We start from the raw sequence: 13921 nt of genomic DNA on the forward strand, positions 1-13921 counted from the left end.
CAAGTTTCCTTCAATGAAGAAAGGTCTAATTAAGTATTTCCTGATAATACCGCACCGTACACTCACTGATCATGGTATTTGATGTTCAACTTCTCTAAGCCAGTGTGGGTTTACAGGACCCCAAAAATGCAGATTATGGCGATTCACTGCACCATGATTTGTGAATGTGGATTCGTCCGAAAACAAAACATTGGAGAAGAAATTTGAATTTTGATTTAATTGCTGCTTTGCATAATTACAAAAATTTAGTCGGTTTTCGAAATCAGTTCCATGGAGTTCCTGATATAAAGAAATGCGATGAAGATGGTATTTATTCACCTTCAAAATTCTTTGGACACTTGTCTTTGATACCCCTGAGTCAGCAGCAATTTGGCGGCAACTTACATGGGGATCGAAGCAACATCTGCAAGAACTACTATTTGATTGGCTTCGTGTGTTACACTTTGGGACCGATTCCGTCTTTTTGTTCCAACGTTTTAGTTTCTTTCAAAATTTTGATGACACTGTTGAAAGTTGTCCAACAGGGACTCTTTCATCACGAAATCTTTCAACATAAGGTTCTACTGCCCGATTAACATTTCTTCCAGCCTCTCCATAAATAAAAACCATTTCAAATTTCTCATTCAAAGTGTAGAGACCCATTTCAATTATTGAATTTTGAAACGTAAAGAATAATTTTTGAATAATTTTACACAAAATAATTAAATCGATTATCGAAAAGAAATGTCGTTATTATAAGGTAGACTAGCAAGAGAAAATTTAAGAAACATTTTTTTTTCATAGAAATGTTTTTTTTTATTAGATTGAAAGATTGTTATCAGTTTGAAACGAAAAATATGCACTGCAAAGCTTTTTTAGGCAAAAATTTAATAATTTCGGCTATTTCAAAAATTGGACAAAAAACAAAGATAACTCTACAGCAAAACGTCTAATAAAAAATTTATTCAAATAAAACATATTCATTTCATTTTTTGAAGGTCTACAAGGATGTAAAAAAATACGGAGTGGCCATTTGAAAAAGAAGTTGCCTTTGAAATCACCTTAAAATAAATTTCGGCTAAAAGTCACTATCTTCATGACATGTCCCCATCTTTACCGAATAACTTTTATTTGAAACTTTTTCATACAACGTAACGTTTTTGAGTAATCTTCAATAACAGCTTTAAATGGGACACCCTGTATATAGGGTGTACATAAACTACGGAATTGATTTATTTTCTAGATTTCATATATTAACATAACAAAAAACGTTTGGACAAATCGACTTTAATTTACATTTCCACATATTTTCGTTGGATAATATTAGCTGTGACGTCGTCATTGTTCCAGATATGACGCATTGGAAGGCCAGGGATTTGTTGAATGGCCATCAAGGGATCCGGACCTTAATCATTTAAACTATTTACTGTGGGGCCATTTGAAAAATGCTGTGTACAAACATTAGACCTGAAACCATTGAGGCTTTAAAAACTAGAATCAGAATACGTTAATATTAGTCAAGAAACAATGAATACGATTCAGCATGAGTTTATCCGCAGTTTAGAATACTGTTGGGTGCGAGAAGAGTTTCAATTTGAATATTTAATTTATCGTAGAGAAAAATATATTTTGCAGAGTTTATGAAAAAAATTGTTATGTAACATAGTAAAAAAGTTTATGTCCTTTACATAAAAAAGTGCTCCTTTCCACATAAAATGATCAAAAACAGAAGTTATCGTAAAAAAACTCAATACTGACGTCATATTATCAGTCATATATATCAGGAAAATTGTACACTTGAAATGTAGGTATGTTTGGTTAAATTAATTCCAAATGACCTCTTCTAATACCCTATCCAGTATCCTGCACAACTTGCCGAACACCCTGTATAATGTACCAAACATAATGATGTTTAAAGCGACCTATACATAGTTTTTAGCGTTCTATGTTGTTAGATTGCCTTTTGATCATTCTGGAACACTGCCGGCCCACAACTATGGCTTTATTCGAATGATATGTAAAATTAAAAAACACTCGAAATGTGCAGAAAACCTGCAAAGTTATTTATAGTTCGTTCTCCAACTGCAAACTAAATACTGCAGGAAAATCGGTATGGGGCATTAGAAATTAGCTTAATTTCAAGGCTGGCATCGGGTTATTAATCAATTGGCCCTTGTAGCGTCATGTAAGCCAAGCCTGGATGTTGAATTGAGAAAGCACCATTTTAGAAAAAAATATTTATTTCAAGATCCTAATTAAGATTAACTTATGTATAAATTTGTCTGGTATTGATTTAACTGTAAATGAGCAGCTAAATACACTATTAGTAACTACTGGTGGTTTGAACTGGACTAGTCGCTCTCTTCCAAGTCAATAGCAAGTTCCCAGCAAGTAGGTGACCCATTTATTATACGAGTCGTATAAAATTAAATTTTCAAATAATGAATGCACAATTATTTGACGAAATAGTTTAACGTATCAATATGAAGCTAATGGATAAGGTGTTTAATACCTACCGGTGTGATGGTATGGGTGAACGTATCTATGGTATAGCAGTAAGGACAAAGATGGATTCAAAACATAAAATCAACCTTGAACCACTATTTCAATCTAAGATTAGAGTAGTATTATAATTACAGTATAAAGGCAGTCTAATGCATGTGCAGTCGGATGTGAATGTGCTGAACCATAAGTTGTGCGATGTGTATGTTTGTTTCGAACAACGTTAGTTGGTACGACTTTGTTCTCTTCAAGTATCTAGAAAATGTGCCATTTCAAAATTATGTGCATCTAAATTGTATTAATAACTCATCACTCACTAGGCGCCTGTAATTTATGATTATTCACGTTTAAGTTTTTCAAGTGCCGATTTTTGTTTGGTGTTATACCGATGACGATGATTGATTTAAGCAATTACAAACCACAAGGATTACAATGGAAAATTGAAAATCGTGACTATATGAATGAGAGTTCGAAAATCAGGGAGATAATCAATATTTTTTTCCAAGTTCGATAAGGAAATAAATCAATCGCTGACTCGAAAATTTAGTCTTTGAAGCTCTGAGACTTAGACCCCTTTTATCTTTACACAAACCTGTTTGCGATAAACATTTTAAAAATAGCCGCGATATTTATTATAGGTGCCTAATTTATAAACCACGAATGCGGTCCAGTTAAAAGTGCTTGAAGAGGTGATTACAGTGCGTGTAGGGAGCAACAATGGTGATAATAGCCATAAGCAGCCTCATCTCCATTTTGTTCGTTCCATGGAATGTCATCCTTTTATGCATAGTGTTCTTGGCCGCCATAGGAAAGTCACTAGGAGTTAGAAAATTGTTTATTAAAACTTTAATAACAGTATTTGAGGTGAGTTCCGCAATGTGTTTAGGCAGGTTATCCGAGAAATGTCGATGCAAACAAGGGCAGGTTCAAAGGAAGTAAAAAGAGATTCAGCTAAATATGTATTACAAAAAACTTGCTTTTTTTCATTTTACAGGCTGTTTAAGTCTTTTTAATATTCTAAATTTGAAACAAATCACTCAGTTTTCAATTCAGAAGCTTGAAAATGATTTATTTTTTGGCGACAAAAGATTTACTTGATTTTTTTCAATTTGCACCGATTTGAATATACAGTCGCGAGATTAATTGTTCATTAACCAGAATTTAAAAAAAAAAATTTTTAATACACAGTAAATATTGCGCTTGAATTACGATGAATTATTTGGTCGACTTAAATTTTTTTAACCATTATTACTTTCAAGCAATTTTTATAATTATTGAGTATTATTTTACTGCTAATTTAGTAAAAACCGAACAGCTTAATTGCATATAGGCTCAATTTCAATCAAGCGCAATATTTCCTGTGTGTTATAGACGATTTTTCGATAACATCCCTGGCGGACGAATGATTGCTCTCCTGACTGTATGTATGTATATTTTTGCGAATTCTTATGTTCTGGATCCTTTGACGTCAAAGCGTATATACAGGATGTTTCAGCTTTGCACAGCACTGTTTGAAGCATGTATTATCTAGTACGAAATAAGGAGAAAAGTGCCTAAAAGCGTATATCTTCGCTCAATTAATCATTGAGATACTGGGGCATAAAGATATTTATGAAACTGGAGCACATTTAGAGAAACTAAAATTACGTGTTCCTGTAACTGAATACTCTGCAATCCATTTATTTTAAAAAAAATGGTCCAAAAAGAATCTAAGGCTCATGGAATTCGGAAATTCCAAAAAAAAAGAAAACGTTTGAATCTGTAGGTTTGATTGAATTTATAAATTGATTAATTTATAGGAGAACTGAGCAGAATTCAACTAAAAATTAAATGATAAAATTTAGGTGATAGATTGAAGAACTTAAAAAAAATATATTGAAATTCACCAGCTGCCTACGAGCAAATTTTTATAAAGGACTTTACGAACCAAGACTTCAGAAAATACTTCAGCCTATATAGCAGATGGAGTCAATCTACGCTTGTATTAAGCAGAACTTATTACTTACTATGCATATAAAATTTGAAAGCTCTATCTGCAACAGATCAAGCACATTAAAATAAAAACTTTTTTTTTTGTTAACTTTAACACTCTGTATCTCAGCTACCGAGCAAGATCGAACACATGTTTATATAGGCTTTTTCTTTCTTTTATATTAGAGAATACATACTTCAGATGAAATACCCTGTATACTACTGTATGCTGTATTGTACAGGGTGTTCAAATGAGAGAGGACGTTAGCTCTATCTGTGACACTATTTATTGTGGAGTCTTGAGAAAAAAAAGCGGCGATGAGAAATCACTGGAAAATATTTTCAAGTTCATAACTACATCGCCATGGGACGTATCAACATGAGTAATCAATAAAGTCCGATTTTTAGTAAAATTTATCAGGAAAACAGATGTTTCAAATATAAAATATAAATTTTTGAGACAATTTGCCACAACTTTTGTTGGAAGGGTTTTTTCGAATTGCTGAAACTGAAAGGAGGGGAAAGCATTTAAGGTCAGTTCAAAAAGTGCAGTTTTCTCGACGTTAGTTAAGCACAATATTGTAATACCTCTTTGGAAAGGTCCATTTTGCAGGCTATGACGCGTCGGTTATGTCACTTTATTATGACATAAAACCGCTAGGTGGCGCTATTTGAAAACCGTGGTAATTTTTCAATTTATTTCGAAAAAACGTAAATGGAGAGATATAGTTTTTGTTGCACCATTCGAAAGAGCGTCAAATTCTGCGTAGAATAGTCGAAACCTGGTGCAAATATCTTTCCGTAGTAATAAATTATAGTAATAATCGGCAATTATTTTACATAAGAAATAGACCAGCTTCGCTTATGAATTAAATAGGCTGTTTTTTAAATACGGTTTAAATTAATGCTAATAACTTCAAAGAACGAGTAGAATTTAAAGAACATTAAAATAAAAAAAATAATACATTACTTTTAAGATGCTCAAACTGTTTCCCATCATTTTCGACGCACAATCGAAGTCGTTCCTGTGTCGACAAAACGGCTGTTTGGATTCCTCTCAAAGTAATTGATACGACAGTATTTTAGATCCTATTTTTCATGTCTTCTTTTGTAGTCGGTCTACTTTGAAAAACTAAGTGTTTTAATCTAAGCCATAAATAAAAAACCGAACACGTAAGATCTGGCGACCTCGCCGGCCACGGAAATAAACAAATAAAATAGACAAACATCAATGAACTAATTTTATTGATAAAAATGACGTTAATTGAATTGCCTGTTCATTTGTTTCAAATTTGTGACGTAGATGAGCATAGCCATGTTCACGGCCGACTTGATTCATAAGTGAAGCTGATTTATTTCATGCGTAGAAAGGTCCTTTTTCCAAATTGCTGTAAATGACCATTAATTAAAGATATTTACATCGGGTTCTGATTATATCGAGCAAAATTTGACGCTCTTTCGAATGGCACAACAAAAATTGTACCTTTCCATTTAATTTTTCTGAAATAACTTGAAAAATTATCGTGGTTTTCAAATAGCGCCACCTACCGGTTTTATGTCAGATTAAAGTATCATCATCGTCTGCAAAAAAAACCTTTTTAACGAGGTATTACACTATAGTTTTGTGTTTAGTTAATATGCAGAAAGCGGCATTTTTTGAACTAACATTAAAAACTTCTTCCACCTTTCAGTTTCAAAAATTCAAAAAAACTCTTCCTACAAAACTTGTGGCAAATGTCTAAAAAATTGATATTTTAAAATACACATTTTCCGGATAAATTTTGGCTTGCAAAAGTCGCACTTTATTGATTAATCATGTAGAGATGCCCCCTAGGGCTATAGTTACCAAAATAAAAATATTTCCCAGCGATTTCTGACGGCCGATTTCGTCATAATATTTTTTTCTCAAGACTCCACAATAAGTAGTTTCCCAGATATAGCCGACGGCATCCCTTATTTGAACACCCCGTATGCTCTAAAAATACCTATCTCCAACAGCTGTAGAGATTTTTGCAAATTAAGTCTTTGTGCATTTTCATTCTTATGAGGTCATCATTGTAATACAACCAATCAGCCAATTTTGATTGAATATAAAAAATAAATTTTTTAGATTTTAAAGCCTTTTTGAGCAATTATCTAAATATCCTTCGAAAATTTGTAAATAAAGGAAACTGCTTAAACAAACTGTAGCCTATTTCTGGGATACCCCATATAAGTACACATATTATTCAAACACGTCTTCAGTATGGAAGGAGAAACATCGAAGACGCCACCAAACATAAAAGGATAATAGCCAAAGACTCGGACGATGAAGGTTACGAAGAAGGCCTTCCTTCTAGGGATGAAGATGATGTAATCATTGAGAGATCTTCAGTTAGCACAGAACCTCCTTTAATAAGGTAATATGCTTTTCAAGCGTGTTTTAGATAATTCATGTCTAAGTATTCAAGTATTCTTAAGTATTTTTAAGTTCTTAAGTATTCCCAAGTTCAAAAGCAGAGAGTAGGTATGTTAGCATCTGATGCCATTCTCTAAAACTACCACTAATACTGTAATTACTCCTGATCAGTTCTGTGACGTTATCATCAGACTAAAGAAACAGATGGCTCTATGTGTAGCTACGTCCTGCTGTTGAGATTTGTGCTACAAAGCGGCCATCATAGCCATTTTCACTACTGAGTAATTTTACTCATGAGTGACTATCTTTGTTAGCATTATTTTAGATCTAATTGTAATTTTATACTTTAGTCGAGAAAAACAACTAATACTAGTTCCCAATTTGGCCCCTAATGCAGGTAGTGAACAGAATGGTCTAACCGAGGTAAGTATCTACATATGTATTTATTCTTAGTGTGATTGAGATAACTAAATAAATTTTGATAGAATATACAGCATGTTAATAAATATCCAATTGATAATTAAAGGAAACAATTATATGCCATCCTATTTGGATGAGAAAATTTTCAGGGTGATATCAGGTCGAGGTGGGGCTAGGTTTTGGTACCTATCGGCTCAATTCGGTGGCGTCAACATTTGTGCAACTGTTAGGATCTTTGCTAAATGAGTCTCTAATTTTCAAATATAATTGTGTAGGAATTTTAAATAGTTGCCCAACAGTTGCCTACTGATGATTGTACCCAACAAGGACCACTGTTTCAATATTTCCCGAGTAATTTGTGTGTTTCCGTATCTTTTGGATATAATATCTCTCATATATCAAACAATAACTACAAATTGAAAAATGCTTTTGTAAAAATGGTAATATTTTTGTGCAAGGGATCTATGATTTACAAATTGGCCTACTTTTTTTAAATATCTTTGAATATTTCCAGGGGACAATCAATTTTGATATGAAACACTGGCTGCTTTCCTTGGACTACACCAAAAGTGGCATAGAATCCATAATCGAAGATCAAGTGACTTCTCGCTTCGAAGCCCAGGAATTAAAAAACTGGAATTTTCTAACCAGAACCAACCGATCCTACGAGTTCATATCTTTAAAGTTGACATTGTTATGGATTGTCGGTTTCTTGGTCAGATATCTTCTTTTATTGCCAGTGAGGGCGTATATTTTCATCTTTGGAGTAAGCATACTGCTACTTTGCACTATTCCATCGTGTTAAACTTGTTATTACAGTTAACATGGCTTAGTGTAACCACAGCTTTAGTGGGACATCTGCCAGAATCGGGTACCAAAAGGTGGTTGAACCATCGATGCTACGTTATAGCTTTCAGAATTTTAACCAGATCATTATCGGCGGTCATCAACATCCATAATAAACAGTGGCGACCCCAGAAGGGGTCCATTTGCGTGGCCAACCACACCAGTCCTATTGATTGTGTTATTTTATCTAATGATAACTGTTACTCTTTGGTTAGTTGCACAATTTTAGTCAGTGTCGAAACAGACAAAAAATGACTTTGATGCAGATTGGTCAAAGGCATGATGGGATATTGGGGATGATACAAACAGCCTTGCACAGAGCTTCACCACACATTTGGTTTGAAAGGTCTGAAACCAGGGACCGAAGTTCCGTATTGAAAAGGTAAAATGTCTAGATTTTAGAATATTGATTGCAATAAATATTTCCTGCTTATTTAATTCTCTTCAAGACTAAAAGAGCACACTTCAGACTCCAAAAATCCTCCAATGTTGATCTTTCCCGAAGGCACATGCATCAACAACACTTCAGTGATGCAGTTCAAAAAGGGCAGCTTTGAAGTTGGATGTCCCATATACCCGGTGGCCATAAAATACGACCCCAGATTTGGAGACGCTTTTTGGAACAGCAGCAAATACTCGATGTTGCAATACTTGTTCATGATGATAACAAGTTGGGCCATCGTTTGTGACGTGTGGTACTTACCACCAGTGCAACAGAAAGATCATGAGAATTCAGTGGAGTATGCTAATAGGGTCAAGCATTTGATTGCGCAACAGGGTGGATTGGTGGATTTAGTTTGGTAAGAGGACTGCAAATTGATCTATCTATCTGACCTGAACGAAATTTCTTTCAGGGATGGTCAACTTAAACGTTCCAAACCTAAAAAAGAATGGATGGAAGAGCAGCAACATAAAATAAGCAAAGTTTGGAAAGCGGAGTGATATGAGTTGTGTGTTTGTGGGTCGAATTCAGGTTTTTCAAATAAAATCAATAAATGACTTTTGGTGAAGTTAACGATGAGTGTTTCTTTTTCAAGTAGATAGTCATTAGGTTTTCAAAATCAGCCGGGTGTAACGTTTTCACAGGTGCAACCTATATATGTGTATTAGCTTTAAATATGTGTTTTCATTTTCACTTCCATAATCAGAAATTAAAGGAAAAAAGTTCCAATAAAAAACCATGGTGATCACACTATTCTTTGGCATACAAGGTTCCAAGAGCTTGTTCGGGTTTATCTTTCATAAGAAACATCATTTTTCTGAGGAGATTTCTTTCTAAGAAGATTTTTTGAGATAATTAATAATGATTATTTCAAAAAATCTGAAGTATCTTTTTTATTGAGCCCCTGTTCTCAGACATGGGAAAGAATCCTAAAAAAGTGCATCAGTATGCCCTCGTTTATGACGTCACTTAGTTTTACCCTGACTGGGCCAATGCGCTCGATTTGCATATTGGTCCCTAAATGGTGCCACAGAAAACAACAGAGGAATACTTGGCATAGTGACTATGTAGATAGTACCACACCAAGTTGCAGGCAATCCACAATGTAACTGAGACTTGCTCACATTGCTGTTTTTTTTCTTCCGTACTCATAATTTTTGTCATGAGTGAGTGAAACACTGTTTTTCCAAATACAAGATGTCTCAAAAACACGAGCGAAATTATAAGTCTTTCTTTGATCGTATCACAGCCCCGAGTGTCAATTTTAAAAAGAAGTGATTAGCTTGGTTGCTGCTGACTAACAGCGTTTACGTTTCTACATTCGAACCCAAATAATTTTGAAACCAGGGTCACCTGAAATTTTCTATGTTAAAATTTTAGTAATTTTTACCACAAATTAATCTTCAACAAACCAGTGGCGTCCGTGACAATTTTACGTAAAAAATTAAATGAAATTTCAGGTGCTCTGATTTCGACAAGATTAGTGCCGCGCAGTGGACATACGACACAGCTTTAATATACCGGGGTCAAAACTCGAATCGGACAAATTCGACTTTTTGGGTCAAAACATTTTCGTGATGTGCAGTTCATGATATTTTTCGAACTCAAAAATCAAAGTGTCGTGGATAATATAGTATAGTGAAGTTTTTATAATGCCCTGTTGGACAGTATAGGGATTTTATTTAATCACTTAAATATTCCAATAAGTAAACCAGTACTAATTTATCTTCTTGATATATTTACTTTTCATCTAAAAACAACGCATTTTTTAATATTCTGAAAATCTACATTTACTTTATATAATACAAAACTTTTCTTTCTTATACCTACTTATCTACATTTTTGCAGTAAATAAATGTGCGATCTTACGTTTTAGACTATCTAGGAGTTTTTAAGTGTAGTTGCTAAAAAGTGTAGTTCACCAGTATCTATTGTAGACTAATAGGAAAATGAACAAATTTTAGACCTCCAGTAATTCGCATACTCAGCTTCTGATTGTGACGATGATGTGTGATGATTCGAATTTGGTGAACTCTGTTACAAAACTATAAATTATAGATACAAACATACTAGTTCTTTGCATAAAGGAAAATAGCGACGATCAATCCGTACAGCCCTAGTACTTCGGCAAAAATAAGGATCAAGATCATTCCGACGAAAAGTCTTGGTTGTTGGGCAGTACCTCGCACTCCGGCATCTCCAACTATACCTATAGCAAACCCGGCAGCTAATCCGGAAAATCCAACAGCTAAACCGGCACCCAGATGCAAGAAACCTCTGAAAAAATTTAATGTAAATTTTCTTGTGTTGGCTTCCTCATATAATTTTGTTGATTTGGTTCTATTAGGACAAATACATTCTGATTCGTCAAAAAATTTTGAATATCATGTATTTAAGATATTCTAACGATACGAATCCATACTGCATGTGAGTTAGAAGTTCGATCGCAGAAAACCAATGAAATAATGAAAGTTACTCCAAAGAATACATTTTGTACGCGATATTTAAAACGTGTACTGTGCAAACTACATATTCATGTTAAGAATATAACTCAAAAATGTCATTATGGTCGTATTTTTGTCAATTTTATAATTTTTTTTTCATTTTCATATTTGCTCACCCTATATAGGGCGTGTCGAAAATCGGTAGCGCACATTTCTTGGCCTAGTTTTAGAACCGAATGCATTTATACACATTTTAGCACCAAACGTTTCAAACTCCTTTATAAAATAAATGCAACAAGCTTTAAAACTAATCTGATTCGTAAGTGAAATTTGACAAAACCGGCTAATGATAATACAGGGTGACCTATTTAAAAATCAAAAGTTAGTGTTAGCTTCATTTAAGCAGGAAATAACGTAATCATTCAGTATTATTGAGAGACAATTGTGATGTCGTGTGAGAGAATTTTTTTAATTTAGTAAACTTTTTAGAAAATATCTACCATCGATAGTCTTACCAGCAGTTGCTGAAAAACGTATTTTCTAAGGTCCAAGAGAAAATTCACGAAAAGCACAACTTTTTACAAGTACTGCTACGCATTATTTTCTAGATCAGAAACTATTTCTGTAGATGAGACTCTTCATTCTGATTTCAAATATACAGGGTGTCCCATAAATAACGGCACACAACTGAAACGCAGAATCCCTATATAGCAAAGCTTTAACGGCAGAAGATCCAAGCAAAACGTTTCGATTTCTGCTGGCAGATAGGCCCTAAAATCGTGGATAACCAATACTTTTATCGAGACGTTGTATTCTCTGATAAAGTCACGTTTTCCATTAATAGTGCTATTTCATCTGGATATGGAAGGTATCGGAGTCATCACAATCCCTTTTTTCAAATCTCTGGTAACTGGTAATATTCGGCTAAAGTGAACGTATGATGCCCAAATTTTTAGCATGATATAATTGGACCATATTTTGTGTGTTTGTGAAATTTTTATTTATATTTTCCTTTTTTTTTAATTAAATTATGGAAATAAACACTGATAGAACAAAAGTATCGATTTCGGTTGCCATAAAAACGGGCCCATTTTTCGATCCTTTTCTGGAACGAAAAAAAAATGACACGATGAGAAGTGATTCAAACGTTTTGGAAAAAGCAAAAACTTTCATGGAGCATACATTTTTATCGCAAAATAAAAAATAAGAAACTTTCTCTTGCTGGTAACCCCATCTGGGGGTATATGGTATAGGACGATTCGGTTTGGCAGAATCGCTCTTAAACCATGATGTAATTACTCTGCCTAAGAATATCACTGGCCTAACTCAACAATAAAATACACACCTTATTAATTTTTATTTTATGAACTGAAACGTTCAAAGGCAGTTAACTGCTTAAGTGGGTATATAATATACCGTGATCTCACAGTCAGGTTCCACTTGACAATACATAAAATGTGATTCCACTTACTTGAAAATCGCATAGCCATCCTGTGGAGTCTTAATTTCTCCAACTATCAAGATGGCAACTACCAAACCATAGATAGCGACAATACCAGCCATGACGACCGGAATGATACACCTCATTATCAGTTCCGGTCTCATGACTGCCATGGCGGAGATTCCAGTACCAGATTTGGCAGTGCCGTAAGCCGCACCTAATGCTTGAAAGAGAAAATAAGATTTTGTGAAAAATCATACAAAAACTTTGGTGAGTTAATGAGACTCAACATCCAGTTTGAAAATTATTGTGAAAGGAGTAACCAGTGGAATAACAAATTTCCCGCTCTATTTAGCAGGATGATTACTTCGATTTAAGGCTCATATCCATGAAAACTGCATTTATTCGAAATAATGCTGTGTGGTCCCTCGTCTCAGAAGGGAAATAATGATCTAAATAAGAAAATGACCCTTTGGTTTTACTTATAATAGGATGTTCAATTTTCTATTCTACCAGAAGAGGGTCACAACTAATAACAAAATTTCCTGTAGCTGCAGTTGGCCAATTTCTTAGAACAGGATAATGAATATCATAAATTACGAGATCGTTTAATTTCACATATCTAACTCAATATTGACCTAAATCAGTGCTGGTATGCAATAAGATGGAAGCCATTTATGATATCATGTCGAGTGGTCCATCCACGATAAACTTATTCATATGACTAAAATGTTTGTTTTCTGTATTGATGAAGTTTTTAATAGTTTCAAATAATAAATTCAATCAGTTTTAAGTTAAAATCTGAACTAAGTTGACAAATTTGAATTTTCTACGCGACACTCCGAATAAGCTTGGATGCGGACATCGCTACTTAAATAAATTAAATAAAATACTTACAACTAAATATGATGGCCGCAGAAGCACCCATCACTCCAAAGAATGGCCCATAACTAGGATTATATTCATCAAGCTCGACCATGGTGTTACTTGAGTATTTCTTCTAGGTACACACTAAATATGGAGCCAGACACGCCTGTCCTGTGTGCCGATAGGTAATGAATTTGGATAATGCTTTGAATTGGAATGGCGAAAAGAAATTTCAAGTATTTAGATATCTCTATAGAGATTCAAATCTCGATCTCTTCAAATTCGACAAATAAAATTATGGCGTAAACTTATAGCACAACCGATAAATCAATTGTAGGACGCACAAGTGGTTTTAAATTATTATCTCTAGTCTAGACTATAAACTCGTGCACCGACGAAGATGTTTTTTGTATACTACTGATGAATTTACATAAGAAAGGGATGCCATGTATTCATACATAAGGCGTTTCCGAAGTACAGCCCGTAAAATCGGGGCTCAATTTCCTGTGGTACTTAAAGAAAAAAAAAAGAACGCCAATGGATGTTTTAACGTTTTTATTATTTACGAACTCTTAAACATTTTACAACAAAAAATAGAACTCTTGATTTTT

At 34.0% G+C, this 13921-nt stretch overlaps 2 protein-coding genes and 1 long non-coding RNA gene across 3 annotated transcripts; 1 reads left to right on the forward strand and 2 right to left on the reverse strand.

Annotated features, from left to right (window-relative positions):
* Nucleotides 1-1206: 1206 nt before the first annotated feature.
* On the reverse strand, nt 1207-2615 carry LOC136346996 (uncharacterized). Its single transcript, XR_010733408.1, has 2 exons — nt 2496-2615; nt 1207-1446 (listed from the first exon to the last, which is right to left on the reverse strand). It is a non-coding gene; the product is annotated as an uncharacterized lncRNA (long non-coding RNA).
* A 583-nt stretch (nt 2616-3198) lies between these two features.
* Nucleotides 3199-9131, forward strand: LOC136346989 (glycerol-3-phosphate acyltransferase 3-like). The gene is made up of 8 exons (XM_066296588.1): nt 3199-3345; nt 6697-6851; nt 7201-7273; nt 7785-8036; nt 8090-8326; nt 8383-8498; nt 8566-8916; nt 8971-9131. Exons 1-8 carry the CDS (start codon nt 3199-3201, stop codon nt 9056-9058), a joined length of 1419 nt encoding a protein of 472 aa, XP_066152685.1. The 3' UTR covers nt 9059-9131.
* Nucleotides 9132-10273: 1142 nt separating this feature from the next.
* Nucleotides 10274-13521, reverse strand: LOC136346994 (V-type proton ATPase 16 kDa proteolipid subunit c-like). Its single transcript, XM_066296596.1, has 3 exons — nt 13341-13521; nt 12474-12666; nt 10274-10835 (listed from the first exon to the last, which is right to left on the reverse strand). Exons 1-3 carry the CDS (start codon nt 13420-13422, stop codon nt 10628-10630), a joined length of 483 nt encoding a protein of 160 aa, XP_066152693.1. The 5' UTR covers nt 13423-13521; the 3' UTR covers nt 10274-10627.
* Nucleotides 13522-13921: the final 400 nt, after the last annotated feature.

The sequence above is a fragment of the Euwallacea fornicatus genome, chromosome 25 (genome assembly GCF_040115645.1).
Source record: "Euwallacea fornicatus isolate EFF26 chromosome 25, ASM4011564v1, whole genome shotgun sequence".
Classification (NCBI taxonomy): Eukaryota; Metazoa; Arthropoda; class Insecta; order Coleoptera; family Curculionidae; genus Euwallacea; species Euwallacea fornicatus.